General features: G+C 46.3%; 1 protein-coding gene across 1 annotated transcript in view; it reads left to right on the top strand.

Annotated features, from left to right (window-relative positions):
* LOC139228200 (uncharacterized) overlaps positions 1 to 7,877 on the top strand; it is a 33,840-nt gene extending 25,963 nt beyond the window's left edge. Inside the window, exons 3-4 of the mRNA XM_070859380.1 lie at positions 924 to 1,091; positions 6,120 to 7,877. Coding sequence (XP_070715481.1) covers positions 924 to 1,091; positions 6,120 to 6,349 — 398 coding nt within the window. The 3' untranslated portion in view covers positions 6,350 to 7,877. The remainder of the gene's footprint in view (positions 1 to 923; positions 1,092 to 6,119) is intronic.
* Positions 7,878 to 21,622: the final 13,745 nt, after the last annotated feature.

Consider the following 21,622-nt stretch of genomic DNA (forward strand, 5'->3'; position numbering starts at 1 on the left):
GGAAGGATATACTTGCATTGAAGGCTGTTCAGAGAAGGCTCACTCCATTGATTCCGGAGATGAGGGGGGTTAACTTATGAGGATAGGTTAGCTCAGAAGAATGAGAGGCGATCTTATTGAAACTTATAAGGTAATGAGGGGGCTCAACAAGATGGATGCAGGGACGAAATTTCCACTCATAGGGGAAACTAAAATTAGGGGACATAGTCTCAGAATAAGGGGCTGTCCATTTAAAACTAAAAATTTATTTTCTCAGAGGGTTGTAAATCTATGGAAGTCTCTGCCCCAGAGAGTTGTGGAGGCTGGGTCATTGAATATATTTAAGGTGGGGATAGATGGATTTTTGAGAGATAAGGGAGTAAAGGGTTATGAGGAGCCGTCAGGGAAGTGGAGCTGAGTCCATGATCAGATCAGCCATGATCTTATTGAATGGCGGAGCAGGCTCAAAGGGCCAAATGGCCTACTCCTGCTCCTATTTCTTTTGTTCTTATGTAGGGATAACATCAGAGTCACTGAATTACAGCGACTGAATAAATCAAATTCCATTTTTATCATGGTATTGATTTTTTCCTCCGATACTTTGTAGATTGAATTCCACAGCTTTGTCTGTTATTTTGTGAAAATAGTAACCAAGTGATCTTTATTTTATACATATTCCTGTACCTATGTATTCATTCTCATCCTTTACAATTCTTAAAGCTAAGAATATGTAGCAAGATGCACAAAGTGAAATGGACCAGGGTTGGGATGGCTGGGCTGACTAGCCAGAACTCCAGCCCACGATATGGAAACACACTTAAGCAGCAAGTGTGTATTTGATTTTGATACTTTTTGTAGAGCATCTAGGTAAGCCAAAGAAATTGATTAATTTGTATCAAACGAAAAACAATGAAGAGGTTAATGGTTTAACTTTTTTATTCCAGGCTCAGTATTGCATCTGAGAAAACAAGAAATAATTCTGACCATCTGCTTGAGCACCATTCTTGGCGTGGTCATTCTAACCATTATTATGTATAATGTCACCAAATGCAAACGAAGGAGAGCACAGTATTCACACCGCCCTCTTTACACCACTTCATATGAGGAGCCAGGTATGTTTAATAATGCAATCTGTCTAACCTATGTAGATATGAAGTGGATCTGTTCAGTTTTGTTTAATGAAACAAATCAAAATAAATTACAATTAAGCGCCTTGGATCTTTGATAGTAAAATCAGGCTTATTATTTGTGTACAATTCAGGCATTTCACCAAACTTGCTGTTACATTCATAGTTATTCAGCAGTTTCCATAAGCACATGAAAACATGTATCTTTATTCTCCACCAAGTATTAGAGTTGCCAACTGTCCAGGATTGCTCCAGAAATTAAAGATTGACCTCCAGGACACTGTCACAAGCAACCCGAGAGAAAGATCCTAGTGATATTAAAAACATTCAAACAAAATAAGAACAGAGAGACGTGAGGGTCCTTATGTATAAATCTTTCAAGAACATAAGAACATAAGAAACAGGAGCAGGAGTAGCCATGTGGCCCCTCGAGCCTGCTCCGCCATTTAATAAAATCATGGCTGAACTGATCATGGACTCAGCTCCACTTCTCTGCCCGCTCCCCATAACCATTTATTCCCTTATCGCTCAAAAATCTATCTCCGCCGTAAATATATTCAATGACCCAGCTTCCACAGCTCTCTGGGGCAGAGAATTCCACAGATTTACAACCCTCTGAGAAAAGAAATTTCTCCTCATCTCAGTTTAAATGGGTGACCCCTTATTCTGAGACTATATCCCCTAGTTTTAGTTTCCCCTACGAGTGGAAATTTCGTCCCTGCATCCACCTTGTCAAGCCCCCTCATTATCATATGTTTCGATAAGATCACCTCTCATTCTCCAATGAGTATAGGCCCAACCCGTTCAACCCATCTTCATAAGTTAATCCCCTCATCTCTGGAAGGTGGCAAGACAGGTTGACAAAGTAGTTAGTAAAGCATATGGAGGTCTGGGCTTTATAAATTGAGGCATAGGAGCTGAAATTCATCAACTCACCGCCGACTGCCGCCCACTGCCGCCGACATTCCTCGTAAAGATCTGCCCAGTGCCACTTTGGAGGTGACCTGGAGCGTGCTGGAGGAGAGAGCCACCGGGAACCGCCCGCTGACATCAGCGGGCAGCCAAGTGGCGCAACTAACCTCCCCCCCTCACCCCGCCAAGCTCCCAGATTCCTGTGGACGGGAGTAGGCGGGACTCGGCGGCAGAACAGAGGCTGGTCTGTCCTCGACGGTAAGTAGGAAGAACCTGAAAAAAGGTAAGCGAACATTTAAAAAATTTTTTTTAACAGCGACTTACCTGGATGGGGTCCCTTGAAGATCTTCCGATATCATCGCCACGCCCAGTCTCAAAGCCACGGTAGTGCCCCGCACCCAAAATTACCTTCCCTTATTGGGGACGCTAACAGGAGGCGCAAAGGCATCCAATGTCACCCTCAAAATGATCCAATAAGGTCAGGAAAAGTGACTGCAATGCCACATTCAACCACACATGCCGAATCCTCACTGTCAATGCTCGCTATCCTGGCAACAGCCACAATGCATTTACCCTGTGCCAGATCAGTGTGCCAGCTCTCTTGCAGCCACCACATCAAGCTCATGGCTGGCTGCTCAGAGACAAGGGCTATCTGCTCTCCACCTGGCTCTTGACTCCTCTCTGCAACCCCACCTCTCCTGCCCAGCACTCATATAATGAAAGAAATGCTGCCACCAGGAGCATCATTGAGCAGACCATCAGAGTGCTGAAGCAACGGCTCCGTTGCCTTGACTGCTCAGGAGGAGTCCTCGGCTGAGCGGGTGTCCCATTTCTTCGTCATCTGCTGCTTGCTGCACAACTTGGCCATCATGAGGGTGCAGCCATTGCCACCAGGCATAGCTCCACTAACAGGAGGCGGAGGAGGAGGACAAGGATGAGGAGGAACAGGAGGAGGAGGACAAGAAGGAGGAGGAGGAAGAGGAGGAACAGGTGTAGCTGCAGCAGTGACGGAGGAGGCAGGCTCTTAATCGGCCTTCTGCAAGGACGGTTCATGAAAGCCTCATCAGAATTCGGTCCCGGTTGGTCTGCACGTCCCCATCAGCACATCAATTTCCCATTCCATAGCAGAGCCTCAAAACTGAAATGAGAGATAGCACCAAATATGCAACATTCCAATTAAATTTTTATCATAAAACATTAACCACATATATAAACAATTAAATTTACTATTCACCCTTGTGCAAAACCTTATATCTCCTCTCAACACTGCCTTTACCTATTCTACTGCTCCTACATAGTGTCTACCCAGTGGTTGCAGCATGGCTGGTGGAAGGCTGCTGAGTGTCAGGGCCAGAGACTACAGGTGGCCTTGCAGGACACCCTTGACCAGCTCTGGGCCTAGAAGGTCCGGTTGTAGATTGCACCACCAGGGTGGGTGGCGGCAGTCTGGGCTGGCTGGATGACAGGCAGCGACAAGTGCAATGGCAGAGTGGCAGTGGTGGGATCAGGAATGCTGATATCATGAGAGAGGACAGCAGGTTCCTGCTCCACTGACCCACTGCCACTCCCCTGGGACAGGACCGCAACATCCCCACCAATCTGCTGAAGCACAGATTGCTGGCCTGCTGCGACACCGTGAGATCCCCAGTTGACTGTGGTGGACCCAGCGACAATGGCGACAGTCAGAGCTCGCGTGGCATCCAACTCAGATTGCATGAGAGCAGTCTGAGCTTCAATTCCAGCAACCATTCTCTGCATTACAGCACTAAGACATTGCTGCAATGGAGGCTGCCAAATCATCCATGACACCTGTCATGAGATCTGGGTCACCACGGTCTCTCTGGGAGTCCACCATCGTCTGCAGACTGGAAATGATGGGCTCCATGGTGTGCGCAGAGATCTGTGTAATGTTGGATGCAGACACCTCCACACTACCTACCATTGCCAAGAGGCTCTCGGGCACCCTTTCCATTGCACCTATCATCTCGGAGTGCATGGCCATTGTCCTTGTTGTGAACACCTCCCCATCAAGGTCCTCATCTGAGTCCTGTACAGCAGAACTCATGTGCAAACTCTCCCTCCGGGGAACTGCCCCCGAGCTACCCTTTCCCCTTGGCCTTGCTGCAGCCCACTCATCCCCGGTGCCTCAGCCAGTGCAGTCCCCTTTACTAAGCTTGTTTCGAACGAACGTGTAGTGCCAGTCTCTGAGGTGGTGCCTGCGGGTGAGACAGGCAGTGATATGGTGCTTGGGTCCTCCTCCTCTTCTTCTTTGTCATTGTCATTGGGGTGGGGCTCAGGGACAGTCTTGTCATCTGCTGGCTGATTATCTGAAAGCATAAAGGCACAAACTCATGTTAGGGTGAGGACAGGGGGTTGCAGGAATGGAGCAAGAAATGCAGACAATATCAGGAGCTGGAAAGTGATCAAACCTTCTGGTGTGAGGGGGAAGTGGGATGAGAAAAGGAGAGGGGATGAAGATACCGTTGTTGCCCCCAATGGGGTTGACGTCGTCGATGGCCACGGCACCCACCACCTGCTGCCCAATGAGTCACAGCACTCACACCTTCAGGTCTGAGAGCTGCTGGAGCTGAGGTTCACCCCGCCTGTCCTCCGCTGCTCCCTCCGCTAGTGTGCCATCTTAGCTTGCAAGAGAAAGGAATTTGTGTAAGAGTCCAGCTATGTGTCTGCGAGATATACCTGCTGTCGTTGAATAGCTGTGAGTGTAAGCAAGGTGTGAGATGAGGATGTGAGTTTGAGATGTCTTGTGGGTGAGTGGTTGTTTGCGCATTGTGCACAGACAGAGGTTCAGATGCTGGTATGTAGGACATGTTGAAGCATCTTGACCACCCGGCTGAGGTCGTTGAACTTCTTACGGCACTGTGACAGGCTACGTTCCACGACCCCACTGGCCAATTCCTCCTGTGCCACTTCCATCCACATTGCCCTGACGACCTGGGGCAATAGCCTCCTTCCACTTGCCAGGAACAGCGCTTCCCTCCTTTGTTCCACTGCCCCCACCAATGCCACCAATGTGGCGTCATTGAAGAGACAAGCTCTCCCCTTTTGAATCAGTGGGCTGAATGGCCTCATTCTGTGCTGTAGCTAGACTGTGCTGGAGCTAAGGAAAATGCCCGTAAGGTTGCGGAGGCACTGGCACGGCAGCGCCGCACCCCATGGTTAGCGCCTGGGTTGCTGCGCTACCAGCAATGACATCATCACCGTGCGAGGTGACCCCTCACTGGGCCGTGCTGACCCATTACTACCCCGTGGGGGAAATTGCACCGTGGGCCACAAGGCTGGCGTGGGCAGATGATAACTCCAGCTTCGCGAGTTGCGAACATCTACTTTCTGGGCGGTGATTAAAGGGGAATGCACCCAGCGCCCCAGACCGCCATCTTTTTTTGTCGGCTGACTCTCAGGTCGGCTCGACCATGGTGGCCCCAGCATGATCCAGGCTGCCATCCTGCAGTCTGGCACTCCGTCTTGGGTTGATCGACGCTGCCCTGGTGGCCCAGTGGTGGCTATCAGAGGCCGTGCCGAGTGCTCAGTGGCCCACCCCTTTTATCGAAAGGGAGGGGCATTGAAGTGCGACAGTGCTATGTGGTGCATCCATATAGCGCTTCCCTCAGCGCACAGTTGTACCCAGGACCCGCCCCTACAGGAAGTGGAGTGCCGGAGATAGCACTCCGCTTCCTTTCAGGGGCGGAAAGGGCAATTCTTCTGCGTCCAGGGCGGGACTTCCACGGGAAGGTTACCGCCCCCAATTGGGGTACGGGCCAATTTCACCCGCTATGTTTTCTTCATTTTCTTTTAACAGTTTAGTTGCTTAGTTATAAAAATATTGAAGATGGGGGGAAAATGGCAATTTGACTGGGCAGTGCTGTTGGAGGTCATGTGATGTCCCACCAGAGTTGGCGAACCTACTGGTGGTAGGCCCTTCTGAAAATGGCAGTGTTGGCATTAGTGGCCAATATGCCTCTTGACTCTAGTTTGAGACTGTTACTGTCCCATTAATGCCGATTTCAGCAAGTTAAAATTGACACCAATATTTTTTGCATGTAACACTTTCTGAGGTGCAAATGTCTGTTTTCTTTTATGTAGGAGGAAGTTACAATATTCCAGATGACACTTTGGTAATTTCAGGAGGTCTTTACGATGAATCACGTGTTTATAATCCCAACATGACAGTTCTTGAAGAAGATGATGAGCTTCATGGTGAATATCCTGGAATTATCTCCAAGTACAGCCAATTCAGACTGGAATTTCTACCGGAGGAAAGGGAGGGCGCAGGTCAAGGACCTTCCTTAAACACATTTCAACCAGAAACATAGACTCATTATAACCTGTTAGCAAACTGCGAATACAGATTTACCTGTGTTTCACATCTAGGCTTTCATCACCAATGAAATAAGTGAACAATAGGTAGATTTTAATACTTTTGGCCCTAAGCTGTTATAACAGAACTTCCAAAATAAGCATCTATCCTGTAGTGTGTGTGCCTCTGTATCTGAACCCCAGATTCAAACAGATGCCTTGTGACATTTAGAATAAATGTACAAATCATGTTTATATGACATCATGTAAATATGATCTAATTTGCAAAAAAAAAATCTGTTGGCAAAAGGTCTTATTTTCCAGAATTTTGAAAAAGGACTAAAATGGAGATCGGTGTTTCCTTCTCACACTGTGCACTTAATTTAAATCAATCTTCCCAGGGAAATTAGTTCCTTTTGATTACTAAGGAGGAAGATTTCCTCTGTGTGCTCCGTGTAATAAAATAGTAAGTGTGTCCTTTACAAATATGTTTATGATTTTGCAGCAAATAGGATTTAGAAAAAACTATCCATGCTTGTCTAACATGCTTTTGTTATAAACACTTTATAAATTCCTGGAATGTTTAGCAATACTTGTGTATGATATGAATGTATGTAACGCAATCACGTTACAATCCTTGCCTTAAGAATTGTCTCCCAATACTTTACTTCCCTGGATTATAAAGAAATAGCTGACAGAAAGTCTGATCGCTGAGCTGCTCTTAGGTGCGTGTTAGTGCATATCTAAAACCAGGCAGAATGAGAAATTGGCACTTGGGAGCTTGCAGCATCTATCCATGCCAACCTGTTCCCTCCACCGACTACACAATAGCTCTCTGGTGGCTTTGGTCATGGTGGACGGAGGAGGAAGAATGACAAACTTAACTCGGGGACAGACACTATTTGCACAGAAGGAAAGAGTAACTATGCTGCCTTAAACAGTAGTCTGTCTTAAAATAAGGATTAATTGATTCTGAAACTAAGTAGATTCATATCCATTATGAATCCACATTAATTACACTTCTTATTGATGTGTCTACAAATAGACTTAACAATAGGTGCAATATCTAGACTTCCAATGATATAAGAATATGGTAGGTTCCACTGGGGCCAGGTAACAATGATGTAATATTTATTATTATAGAAGAAGGGTTGTAATTGGTGTTTAAACATATTTCTGGGGTCTGAAACAGATTACAATCTATTTTAGAGTAAAATAGATATATTTTTATAAATAATTTTATATCCTGACATGCTTATTAGTTGGTTTGTCCTGAATACTTGTTAAAGTTAAAGCTTTCCCACAATCTAACACACAGTTTCTTATTTCATAGCTTTCTATTTATTTTTAGCAGCTGATATGTTCATCTGCATCCCAATTTACGAAAATAACATCTAATATTACACTGCAATAAGAGAGTAAATACACCAGTATAAGTATCTCTGAGTGTTGCCTGTACAATGCATTTGAGGTTGTATTTAATAAAAGTTGGGAGATGGATGTATAGTTAATAAAATACATGCCATTGCTCAAAATGTAAATATATTATGTATTATGTTCATTGCATCATCTTTGTTAGCTGTATGATCTTGATTCACAGATACTTTGTGCTCCTACCTGTTCTTGATTATGTAACTGACTAAATGGCATACACCATGGGATCTGGGTTCTTACATGAAGCCTAAAAGATGTATTCATTAAAAAACATGGGGCGGGGTGGGGGGGGGGTGGTGGGGGGGCGCGGAGAGCGGGTGGATTTTAACTACCAGTGGATTTTCAGCGGGAAACCATCGATTTTGGCTCGTTTCCCAACCACCCATGGCAATATGAGGCCTTAGCGATTTTAACCATTTACCTCATTAACTTGCCTGCTTCTCCTGGCCCACAAAGGGAAGTAAAATCATGGAATGTTACAGCACGAAAGAAGGCTATTTGACCGTCAAGACCATGCCAGTTCTTTACAAGTGCACTTCAGCTAGTCTCACTCCCCCGCCCTTTTCCCTGTAGCCCTGCAAATATTTTTCTTCAGGTACTGATCCAACTCCGTGATTGAGTCTGTCTCCACCACCCTTTCAGGCAGTGCATTCCAAATCCTAACCACTTGCTGTATAAATCACCTTAAATTTGTGTCCTCTGGTTCTCGACCCTCTGCCAATGGGAACAGTTTATCTCTATCTACTCTGTCCAGACCTCTCATGATTTTGAACAACTCTATCAAATCTCCTCACACTCTTCTCCGCTCTAAGGAGAACAACCCCAGCTTCTCCAAACTATCCTTGTAACTGAAGTCCCAGCCCTGGAATCATTCTCGTAAATCATTTCTGCACCCCCTCCAAGGCCTTCACATCCTGCCTAAAGTGCGGTGCCCAGAACTGGACTCAATACTGCAATTGAGGCCAAACCAGTGTTTTATACAGGTTCATCATAATTTCCATCATAATTTTGTTCTCAAAACCTCTATCCATGAAGCCCAGGATCCCGTAAGCTTTTTCAACTGCTTTCTCAATGCCATGCCACCTTCAACGATTTGTGCACATGTATCCCCAAGTCTCTCTGTTCATGCACCCCCTTTAGGATTCTACCCTTTAGTTTATATTTCTCTCCTCATTCTTTCTACCAAACTGTATCACTTTGCAGTTTTCTGCTTTAAATTTCATCTGCCACATGTCTGCCTATTCCACCGGCCTGTCTATGTCCTCTTGAAGTCTATCACTATCCTCCTCACTGTTCACTATACTTCCAAGATTTGTGTCATCTACAAATTTTGAAATTGTGCCCTGTACACCCACATCCAAGTCATTAATTTATATCAAGAAAAGCAGTGGTCCTAGAACCAACCCCTGGGGAACACCAATGTTTTTCCTTGGTGAAGACAGATGCCAAGTACGAATTTAGTACCTCAGCCATATGCCTCCATGCATAGGTCTCCTTTATGGTCCCTAATAATTTGCCACATCACAACAGTGACTACACTCCAAAAGTACTTCATTGACTGTAAAGTGCTTTGAGATGTCCAGTGGTCGTGAAAGTTGCTACGTAAATGCAAGTCTTTCTTTCTTTCTAATTGGCCCCAACCCCCTCCTCTTCCCACCCGTTTATTATTTATATGCCTACAGAAGACTTTTGGATTACCTTTTATATTAGCTGCCATTCTATTCTCATACCCTCTTTGCCCCTATTATTTTCTTTTTCACTTCTCCTCATGAACTTTCTATATTTAGCTTGATTCACCAGACTGATTCCTGGGATGGGGGGGGGGATTGTCCTATGAGGAGAGATTGAGCAGACTAGGTCTATATTCTCTAGAGTTTAGAAGAATGAGAGGTGGTCTCATTGAAACATACAACATTTTTACAGTGCTATACAGGGTAGATGCGGGGAGGATGTTTCCCCTGGCTGGGGAGTCTAGAGCCAGGGATCACAGTCTCAGAATAAGGGGTTGGTCATTTAGGACTGAGATGAGGAGAAACTTCTTCACTCAGAGGGTGGTGAATGTTTGGAATTTTCTACCACAGGTGACTTTGAGTATATTCAAGACAGAGATCGATACATTTTTGAATATTAAGGTAATCAAGGGATATGGGAACTGCAGGAAAGTGGAGTTGAGTTAGATCAACCATGATCTTATTGAATGGTGGAGCAGGCTTGAGGGGCCGAATGGCCTACTCCTGCTCCCAATTTTTAAGTTCTTAAGATGCATGGGAACATCACTACCTCCAAGTGCCTCTCCAAGTCATACACCATCCTCTTGGTAGGCTGTCATATCCAACAAAGACGTTGTTGTGCTAATCATCAATGGCATGTGTCTTCAATGGCTGTATAGGCCAATTCTGGATACACATAGTCTCTTGCACACCGGACAAGGGAGGTTTAGTGTGCCTGATGCTGACAGTACTGCCACCTGATGTCGTCCATCTCTAGTGTCCCGCAGGCGTTGACATTGACTTTCTTCGAAGGTCTGGCAGGCAGTCCTCGTGAGGGTTCTCCACTGGATTTTATTAGCTGCTGTATTCTCGAGGTCCTTTGGTTGGATGCCACAGTACTGGAGGTTAGCCTTGATGCAATCTTTATAGCGCTTGCGGGGGCGCCCCTGGTGTCTTCGGCCTTCACAGAGCTCGCCGTGAAGAAGCTGATGAGGGATCCTTGACTCTATGCGGATGACATGTCCAGCCCACCGGAACTGGGCTCGCATGATCATCACCTCAATGCTAGTTGATTGTGCTCTCTCCAGAACCTCAAGGTTTGACATCCGGTCTTGCCAGCGTATGTGGAGTATAGATCTGAGACTGCGCATGTGGAAAGCTTCCAACTTTTTGGTGTGTCGCCTGTAGGGTGTCCAGGTCTCACATCCATAAAGGAGAGATGAGAGAATGACTGCTCTGTACACCAACAGTTTAGTTAACAGTCGGATGTGTGGTGGTGACTCAACACCTTAGTGCGCAAGCGACCAAGTGCCTGGCTGGCTTTGCAGATCCTTGCATCAATCTCCTTGACCAAGGACCCATCACTTGATATGGTGCTGCCAAGGTACTTGAAGCTGTCCACTGACTTTAGTTGTATACTGCCAATGAAGACTGTGGGAGCAGGTGCTGTGGTGCCAGGGGCAGGCTGATAGAGAACCTCGGTTTTACTAAGGCTGATGGTTAGGCCAAACAGTTCTGTTGCCTCAGCAAATTTGCTGAGCATGAATTGTAGGTCACTCTCCTTGTGTGTCATGAGGGCGCAGTCGTCAGCAAAGAGTGCCTCTAGGATGAGTCGTTTCCGTACTTTGGTCTTTGCAGCAAGGCGGCGGAGGTCGAACAGCGAACCATCTAATCGATATTTCAGGTAGACCCCAAACTCCAAGTATTTTATGGCATAGTTCAAGACGCAGGTAAAGAATAGGTTGAACAGAACTGGAGCGAGTACACAACCTTGTTTTACTCCATTTGAGATAGCAAATGGGACCGTGGTTGAGCTGTCTGAGAGCACTTCACCTGTCATGTTGTCATGAAACAACTCGGTGATGTGGACAAACTTCCTTGGACACCCAAGTTTCGTCAAGATTGATCACAGCGCTGCTCTGTTAACAGTATCAAAGGCCTTAGTGAGGTCAATAAATACAGCATACAGGTCCATATTCTGCTCAATGCACTTCTCCTGCACTTGTCTGAGTGCAAAGATCATGTCTGCTGTGTTCCGACCAGGTCGAAAGCCACATTGTGTTTCTAGAAGATTTGCTTCTGAGACACTAGCTATGAGTCGGTTTAGCACTATGCGGGCAATGATCTTCCCAGCAATGGACAGAAGCGATATTCCTCTGTAATTGCCACAGTCTGCTTTGTTGCCCTTGTTCTTCAAGAGGGAAACTATCCTAGCGTCACGAAAGTCCTGTGGCATGTCTTCCTCTTCCCAGATGCTGGTTATTATGTTATGAAAGGCCTCGAGAGTTGCTGGGCCGACTGCCTTGTAGATTTCGGCAGGGATTCCATCCTTTCCTGGAGCCTTTCCAGTACTCATCTGGTTGATGGCTTTCTTTACTTTGTCCATGCTGGGAGAAAAATGAAGATCTTCTTTGATAGGTTGCTGGGGTATGGAGTTAAGTGCTTCTTCATTCACTGTTGAAGGTCTATTAAGAAGATTGCTGAAATGTTCTCTCCACCTCTCATTTATGCCAGTCCTGTCTTTGATCAAAGTGCTGCCATCTGCTGAAAGGAGTGGAGTAGTGCTGGGTTTTGATGGTCCATCGACTGACTTGAATGCGCTGAAGAACATCTTTGTATTGCGAGTTTCAGCATAACGTTCCACTTCCTCTGCTTTCGTCTGCCACCATTTATCTTGCATCTGGCGAAGGTCTCTCTGTGCTTTGCTCTGCATGTGCCTAGCAGTCCCTCTTGTAAATTGAGAAAAGGTCATTTTGCCATTTTAAGTATGCTTTTTTCTTTTCATCCAGCATCTTGCAGATCTCAAAGTTGTTTTCATTGAACCAGTCTTGATGTACCTTCTTTTTAAGTCCAAGAGTTGTCTTTGCTGAGTCTGTCACCATCTGTTTGAGCTTTGTCCACTTCTGTGGGGTGTTGCCAGTGAGCGATCCATGAGACATCAGCTTGTTATCAAGGTCATCCTGGAACTGCTCACGGTAGCACTGATGTTTCAGCCTAGCTGTGTTAAAGGCACTTCTGCTCGGTTTTGGACGCTTGCGTTGAAGTGGAGCAATATGCAGCTGGAGGATAGATCTGACTAGATGGCGATCTGTCCAGCATTCTGCTCCCCGCATGGCTCTTTTGATCTTTATATTCTTAATGTCTCATCTTCTTACAATGACATGGTCTATCATGTGCCATTGCTTACACCTGGGGTGCATCCAAGTTGTTTTGTACTTATCAGCCTGCCTGAATAGAGTATTTGTGATAGTCAAGTCGTTCTCTGTGCACATACTCAAGAGGAGGAGACCATTACTGTTTAATTTTCCTGTGCCGTGCTGTCCAATGACTCCCTTCCAGTGCTTGCTGTCTTTTCCAACTCGTGCATTGAAATCACCCAGGATGATCAACTTGTCTCCAGCAGGTGTGGACCTGACCAATCTGTCTAGATCTTCTTAGAACCTCTCTTTCATCTCATCAGGGTTTGGAAGAATGGGTGCATAGGCACTTATAATGGTGATGTGGCACTTGGCATTCAGGGGGAAACGCAGTTTCATAAGTCTTTCGTTAATCCCTTCAGGCAGATTCGGAAACTGTTGCATAAGAGAAGTCTTCACTGCTATGCCAACTCCGTGGATCCTGTTCTCAATCTCTGCCTTGCCTTTCCAATAGAAGGTGTAGCCGCTACCAAGTTCACTCACGCAGCCCTCCTCTGCAAGTCTTATCTCGCTCAGAGCCGCTATATCGATGTTATAACATTGCAGCTCTCTTGAAATAAGGGCAGTCCTTCTTTCCGGTCTTGTAGTGTCAGCTCTGTCTAAGAGTGTGCGAACGTTCCATTGTCCGAGAAGAAGTTTTCTTGTGTTATGAAGTTTCCGACTGTTGCTGTATTTTCGATCGCAGAATGGGTTGAACTGCCAGCCATGGTATACTGGCCAGTTGATAGAAGGGCAGGCAATGTTTGGGCCACCTTTCCTAGGTCCCTCCCTTATAAAGGGTGAGCTGTCCTAAAGAGGGCTGCTCAGTTGCCTGGGGTGCTGCCGGGCTCCTCTGCTGCCCTGGATACAGAATCGAGCAACCACTTGCCCACAGGCCGCCTACGTGCAGGTTTGAGGCTACGACTCCCAGTGATCACCTCCACCTGTCTCTTCGCTCCTCACCCATCGCTGCAGGACATGGTGTGTTGGATGATGGTTAGCACAAACCTGTGCATAGATGCTTTTAAAGTGGGAAGGCCGGTGCACAGGGACGATCCCACTCTCTCCTCCGCAGAAGCCGGGTTTCAGTGGCCCAAAATTTGGTACAACTGAAGACTACGTTGGCTGCAGTGGATGGCCATGACATCTTTCATGCTCTGCCATGCCCTATGCACTCTACAGTGTATTGCTGTTCCACCTTCATGGCCGTTGGATCAGGCTTGATCACCTCCGCCTAATCCACCGCAACAGACTTCACATGCTGGGGTGTCTGGGGCGTCTGGGAGGAGTAGTACCTCTGACAGTGGACTTGTCATGCTCTTCGGAGTAGTACATCTGCCTTGGTCCTCACCGGGCATCCAACTCTCATCTGTGGCTCCAAGTAGCTGCAGCATGCACAGCAGCCACACCCCGGTAAACTGCTTCGACAAGCAGGCTAAACCAGATGAGGGTAGCCGATGGGTATTATCCCTCGGTGACTTTCGGGCACACACCATCCTGACATGGAAGTATATTACCACTTGGTCAAAATTCTGGAACTCCCTACCTAATAGCACTGTGGGAGTACCTTCACCACAGGGACTGCAGCAGTTCACAACTCTCAAGAAAAGTATATTCCAGTAAAGAGGAAAGGGTGTAAGAGAAAATATAGCCATCTGTGGCTAACTAAGGAAATTAAGGACGGTATCCAATTAAAAACAAGAACATACAAAGTGGCCAAAACTAGTGGGACAGAACATTGGGAAGCTTTTACAAACCAGCAAAGAATGACCAAAAAAATGATTAAGAAAGGGAAGATAGACTATGAAAGTAAACTCGCACAAAATATAAAAACAGATAGCAAGAGTTTCTATAGGTATATAAAAAGGAAAAGAGTGGCTAAAGTAAATGTTGGTCCCTTAGAGGGCGAGACTGGGGAATTAGTAATGGGGAACATGAAGATGGCAGAAACTCTGAACAAATATTTTGTATCAGTCTTTACGGTAGAGGACACTAACAATATTCCAACAGTGGATAGCCAAGGGGCTATAGGGGGGAGGAACTTAACACAATCATAATCACGAAGGAGGTGGTACTCAGTAAGATAATGGGACTAAAGGCAGATAAATCCCCTGGGCCTAATGGTTTACATCCTGGAGTCTTAAAAGAAGGAGCGGCAGGGATTGTGAATGCATTGGTTGTAACTTACCAAAATTCCCTGGATTCTGGGGAGGTCACAGCAGATTGGAAAACTGCAAATAATACACCCCTATTTTAAAAAGGAGGCAGACAAAAAGCAGGAAACTATAGACCAGTTAGCCCAACATCCATGGTTGGGAAAATGTTGGAGTCCATTATTAAAGAAGCAGTAGCAGGACATTTGGAAAAGCAAATTCAATCAAGCAGAGTCAGCATGGATTTATGAAGGGAAAGTCATGTTTGACAAATTTGATGGAGTTCTTCGAGGATGTAACAAACAGGGTAGATAAAGGGGAACCAGTGGATGTGGTGTATTTGGACTTCCAGAAGGCATTTGACAAGGTGCCACATAAAAGGTTACTGCACAAGATAAAAGTTCACGGGGTTGGGGGTAATATATTAGCATGGATAGAGGATTGGCTAACGAACAGAGAACAGAGAGTTGGGGTAAATGGTTCATTCTCAGGTTGGCAACCAGTAACTAGTAGGATGCCGCAGGGATCAGTGCTGGGACCCCAACTATTTACAATCTATATTAACGACTTGAAAGAAGGGACTGAGTGTAACATAGCCAAGTTTGCTGACGATGCAAAGATGGGAGGAAAAGCAATGTGTGAGGAGGACACAAAAAATCTGCAAAAGAACATAGACAGGCTAAGTGAGTGGGCAAAAATTTGGCAGATGGAGTATAATGTTGGAAAACTTTGGCAGAAAAATATCAAAGAGCAAGTTATTATTTAAATGGAGTAAGATTGCAAAGTGCCGCAGTACAGCGGGACCTGGGGATACTTGTGCATGAAACACAAAAGGATAGCATGCAGGTACAGCAAGTGATCAGGAAGGCCAGTGGAATCTTGGCCTTTATTGCAAAGGGGTTGGAGTATAAAAGCAGGGAAATCTTGCTACAGCTATATAGGGTATTGGTGAGGCCACACTGCGTGCAGTTTTGGTTTCCATATTTACAAAAGGCTTTGGAGGCAGTTCAGAAAAGGTTCACTAGGTTGATTCTGGGGATAAGGGGGTTGACTTATGAGGAAAGGTTGAGTAGGTTGGGCCTCTACTCATTGGAATTCAGAAGAATGAGAGATGATCTTATTGAAACGTATAAGATTATGATGGGGCTTGACAAGGTGGATGCAGAGAGGATGTTGCCACTGATGGGGGAAACTAGAACTAGAGGGCATGATCTTAGAATAAGGGGCTGCCCATTTAAAACAGAGATGAAGAGAAATTTCTTCTCTCAGAGGGTTGTAAATCTGTGGAATTCGCTGCCTCAGAGAGCTGTGGAAGCTGGGACTTTGAATAAATTTAAGACAGAAATAGACAGTTTCTTAAACGATAAGGGGATAAGGGGTTATGGGGAGCGGGCGGGGAAATGGAGCTGAGTCCATGATCAGATCAGCCATGATCTTATTGAATGGTGGAGCAGGCTCGAGGGGCCATATGTCCTACAATTGTTCCTATTTCTTATGTTCTTATGTAAGGTGGCTTCTCTAGGGAAATTAGAGATGGGCAATAAATGCTGGCCTTGTCAGCGATGCCCACATCACATGAATGAATTTTTAAAAAGACAATTCTGGTACAGATTGGGCAGTTGCCACCCGAAATTCATCTTTAACATCCATTTCATGCCCATAAATGGACGACACGAGGTCCATTTTCTCGCCCTCATAAGTCAGAACACTGACAAGTCATCAGCCTTGTTGCTCTTCTCCATACTGCCTCAAATACTTGAATGTCTTTTATTTCTTGGTGACCAGAACTGGACACGGTATTAAAGGTATGCTTTGACCAAGGCACTATACAGTTTAATCATAACTTCCTTTGACGTATTCTGCAGTGTTATATTCTTTAACATTATATTAGCTTTGTTGATTGCTGCTGCATATTGGCTGGATGTGCTGAATGTTGAATCTACTAAGACTCTGAGATATCTTTCAACTTCATCTCTCGTTGTTTCAACAGTGCTCATAGACTAATACAAAAGCAAAATACTGCAGATGCTGGAATCTGAAATAAAAACAGAAAATGCTGGAAATCTCAGTGGGTCAGGCAGCATCTGTGGAGAGAAAAACAGAGTTAACATTTTAGGTCAGAACTGGCGAATGTTCGAAAAGAACATATTTTTAAGAAGCACTGAAAGGGAGAGGGGAAGAAAGAACAAAAGCAAAGGTCTGTGATACAGTTCAAGGCAGGAGAGATTAGAGAGACAAAAGGGATGATGGGCCGAATTGAAATGGTAATGGCAGGAATTAGAAAAAGGTTCGTCGAGATAGGGTGTGAATGGCAGAATAATGACCAGCTGTCATTGGAGACAAAGAGGAAAAAAACATAAGATTGGGAGGGGGGAAGTGAAGAAAGCCAAAGATGGGCAGAGGTTATGCTCTGAAATTGTTGAACTCGATGTTGAATCCAGAAGGCTGTAAAGTGCATAAACGAAAGATGAGGTGTTGTTCCTCGGGCTTGCATTAGCTTCATTGGAACAGTGCAGTAGTCCGAGGATGGAGATATCAGAGTGGGAGTGGAGTGGAGAATTAAAGTGACAGTAACCGGAAGTTCAGGGTCACACTTACAGACTGAATGGAGATGTTCCGCAAAGTGGACACCCAATCTGCGCTTGGTCTCCCCAATGTAGAGGAGATCACATCGTGAGCAGCGAATACAGTGTACGAAATTGAAAGAAGTACAAGTAAATCGCTGTTTCACCTGGAAGGAGTATTTGGGTCCCTGGATAGTAGGAAAGGGAGGAACTAAAAGGGCAGGTGTTGCATCTCCTGCGCTTGCACGGAAAGGTGCCGTGGGAAGGGGATGGGTGCTGGGGGTGACTGTGGAATGGGCCAGGGTGTCGCGGAGGGAGCGGTCCCTTCGGAATGCTGAGGGGGGGGAGGGGGAGATGTGATTGGTGACGGGATCACACTGGAGGTGGCGGAAATGGCGGAGGATGATCCGTTGAACGTGGAGGCTGGTGGGGGTGAAAGGTGAGGACAAGGGGAACCCTGTCGTGGTTCTGAGAGGGAGGGGAATGGGTGAGAGCAGAAGTGCGGGAAATAGAACGGACATGGTCGAGGGCCATGTTAACCACGGTGGAGGGGAATCCTCGGTTGAGGAAAAAGGAAAACATGTCAGAGGCACTGGTGTGAAAGGTGTCATCATCAGAGCAGATGCAACGAAGACGGAGAAATTGGGAGAATGGAATGGAGTCCTTACAGGATGTGGGGTGGGAGGAAGTGTAGTCCAGGTAGCTGTGGGAGTCAGTGGGCTTACAGTGGATACTGGTCGAAAGCCTAACCCCAGAAATGGAGACAGAGAAGTGGGGAAGGGAAGGGCAGAGTCGGAGATGGACCATGTGAAGGTGAGGGAAAGGTGGAAATTAGATGCAAAGTGAATTAAATTTTCTAGTTCAGGGCGAGAGCAGGAACCGACACCGACACCGTCATCAATGTATCGGAAAAAAAGGTGAAGGAGGGGACCCGAGTAGGACTGGAATGTTCTACATATCCCATGAAAAGGCAGGCATAGCTAGGACCACCTTTAATTTGGGGAAAGTATCTGGAGTTAAAGGAGAAGTTGTTCAATGTGAGAACAAGTTCAGCCAGGCGGAGGATGATGGTGCTGACTGGGGACTGGTTAGGCCTCTGCTCGATGAAGAAGCAAAGTGCACTCAGGCCATCCTGGTGGGGGACGGTAGAGAGATTGGACATCCATGGTGAAAAGGAAACAGTTGTGGTCAGGAAACTAGAAACTGTTAAAGTGACGGAGGGCATCAGAGGAGTGTCGGATGTAGGTGGGAAGAGAGTGGGCAAGGGGAGAAAAACTAGAGTCGAGATAGGAAGAAATAAGTACTGTGGGGCAAGAACAGGCTGAAACGATGGCAGTCCTGTTTGTGGATCTTGAGAAGGAGGTAGAAGCAGGTTGTGCAGGGTTGGGGAACTATGAGGTTGGTGGCTGTGGAGGGAAGATCTCCAGAGGAGATGAGGTCAGTGACAGTCTGTGAAATGATGGCTTGATGTTCAGTAGTGGGGTCATGGTCCAGGGGGAGGTAGATGGAGGTGTCAGAGAGTTGGCGATCAGCCTCTGCAAGGTAGAGGTCAATTTGCCAAACAACAACACCGCCACCCTTGTCAGCAGGTTTAATGACAAGGTTAGGGTTGGATCTGAGCGAGCAGAGATCTCATAGAAACATATCAAATTCTGACGGGACTGGACAGGTTAGACGCAGGAAAAATGTTCCCGATGTTGAGGAAGTCCAGAACCAGGGGTCACAGTCTAAGGATAAGGGGTAAGCCATTTAGGACCAAGATGAGGAGAAACTTCTTCATTTAGAGAGTTGTGAACCTGTGGAATTCTCTACCACAGAGAGTTATTGATGCCAGTTCGCTATCCCATCTCCTTTTCCTTTCTGTCTATCCTTCCTGAATGTTGAATACCCCTGGATGTTGAGTTCCCAGCCTTGGTCACCCTGGAGCCATGTCTCTGTAATACCAATTATATCATATTCATTAATAGCTGCCTGCGCAGTTAATTCGTCCACCATATTATGAATACTCCTCGCATTGAGGCACAGAGCCTTCAGACTTGTCTTTTTAACACACTTTGTCCCTTTAGAATTTTGCTGCAATGTGGCCCTTTTTGATTTTTGCCTTGGGTTTCTCTGCCCTCCACTTTTACTTTTCTTCGTTCTATCGTTTGCTTCTGCCCCCATTTTACTTCCCTCTGTCTCCCTGCATAAGTTTCCAATCCCCTGCCATATTAGTTTACCCCCACGCCAACAAGCACTAGCAAACACTCTGGTCCTGCCCAGGTGCAGACCGTCCGATTTGTACTGGTCCCACCTCCCCCAGAACCGGTTCCAATGTCCCAGGAATTTGAATCCCTCCCTCCTGCACCATTCCTCAAGCCACATATTCATCTTAGCTATCCTGCTATTTCTACTCTGACTAGCACGTGGCACTGGTAGCAATCCTGATATTACTACATTTGAGGTCCTGCTTTTTAATTTAACTCCAAGCTCCCTAAATTCAGCTTGTAGGACCTCATCCCGTTTTTTATCTATTCGTTGATACCTATGTGCACCACGACAACTGGCTGTTCACCCTCCCCCTCCAAAATATCCTGCAGCCGCTCTGAGACATCCTTGACCCTTGCACCAAGGAGGCAACATACCACCTGGAGTCCCAGTTGCAACCGCAGAAACATCTATCTATTCCCCTTACAATGGAATCCCCTACCACTATAGCTCTCCCAATCTTTTTCTTGCCCTCCTGTGCAGCCGAGCCACCCATGGTGCCATGAATTTAGCTGCTGCTGCCCTCCCCTGATGAGTCATTCCCCCCAACAGTACCCAAAACAGTGTATTGTTTTGCAGGGGGATGACCACAGGGGACCCCTGCATTACCTTCCTTCCACTGCTCTTCCTGCTGGTCACCCATTCCGTCTCTGCCTTTGTAACCTTTTCCTGTGGTGTGACCAACTCACTAAATATGCTATTCACAACATCCTCAGCATCACGGATGCTCCAGAGTGAATACCCCCTCAGCTCCAGTGCCGCAATGCGGCCTGTCAGGAGCTGCAGCTGGACATACTTCCCGCAAATGTAGTTGTCAGCGACATTGGTCGTGTCCCTGATTTCCCACATAGCACAGGAGGAGCATGGCACAGCGCTGTGCTCCACTGGATTGACTGAATCCTTAAATTACTTAATTTACTTAATTTGGCAACAATGACAAAGGTGATGAGAAAAAGAAAAAAGATAAAGAAAAGAGAAAAACTACTTTTGGCTGTGACGTCACACCTCGATCACTTTTTGCTTCTTTGTTTACTACCTGCATCTGCTGCAGCTGCAGCTAGCTACTCCCTTTCTGCCGCTGCTTGCTCTCAGCTGCCACCCTTTGTAGCCCCGCTCACCCGCCGACCTCCTCTTGCGATGCTGCTCCCTCTCTGCCGTTGCTCGCTTTCAGCTGCCGCCCTTTGCAGTCGCACTCACCCGCCGACCTCCTCTCGCAATGCTGCTCCCTCTCTGCCACTGCTCGCTGTCACCCGCTGCCCTTTGTAGTATCGCTCACCCGCCGACCTCCTCTCGCAATGGTAGAGAGGTAGAGCTGGGTGTCATCAGCGTACATTTGGAAACTGACTCCGTGTTTTTGGATGATGCCGCATATAGATGATAAACAGGATGGAGCCAAGGATAGATCCTTAGGGAGTGGGGCGGGGCGGGGGGAAAACCAGAGGCAACGGTGCAGGGGTGTCAAAGGCTGCAGCAGGTCGAGAAGGAATAGTTTGCAATCATTTATGACTTTAAAAAGAGCTGTTTCAGTACTGTGGCAGGAGCAGAAACCTGATTGGGAGGGATTCAAACATGAAGTTGTGGGAAAGATGGGCTCGGATTTGGGAGGCGACAACACGTTGAAGGACTTCATAGAGGAAAGGGAGGTTGGAGATGGGGCGGCAGCTTGCAAGGATCCTATCTGACCAACCTCCTTGGTTTCTTTGAGGAAGTGACAATCCACAGAAGTGATAAACCCTACTTCCAAATGACACAGAAATTAAGGTTGTGGCAAGTTTCACAGGGCTGTAAGTGCAGTCTGACTGGTGCAGATATCTTACAGGTCTAACTGTAAGAATCAAAGCTCATCCAAGGACTTCTTTGTCAAAGTCCAACCTCCTTCTGGAGGTTATTATAAGGAAATCATAAATGTTGGAGAGGAACCAGTAGATTGGAACAAAAAGAGTGACAAAACAGGAATGGAACCAAAACTAATAGATCTCTAGTCATCTGTGCCTGTTTTGTCACTCT

Source organism: Pristiophorus japonicus, chromosome 17 (assembly GCF_044704955.1).
Source record: "Pristiophorus japonicus isolate sPriJap1 chromosome 17, sPriJap1.hap1, whole genome shotgun sequence".
In the NCBI taxonomy this organism is placed as follows: domain Eukaryota; kingdom Metazoa; phylum Chordata; class Chondrichthyes; family Pristiophoridae; genus Pristiophorus; species Pristiophorus japonicus.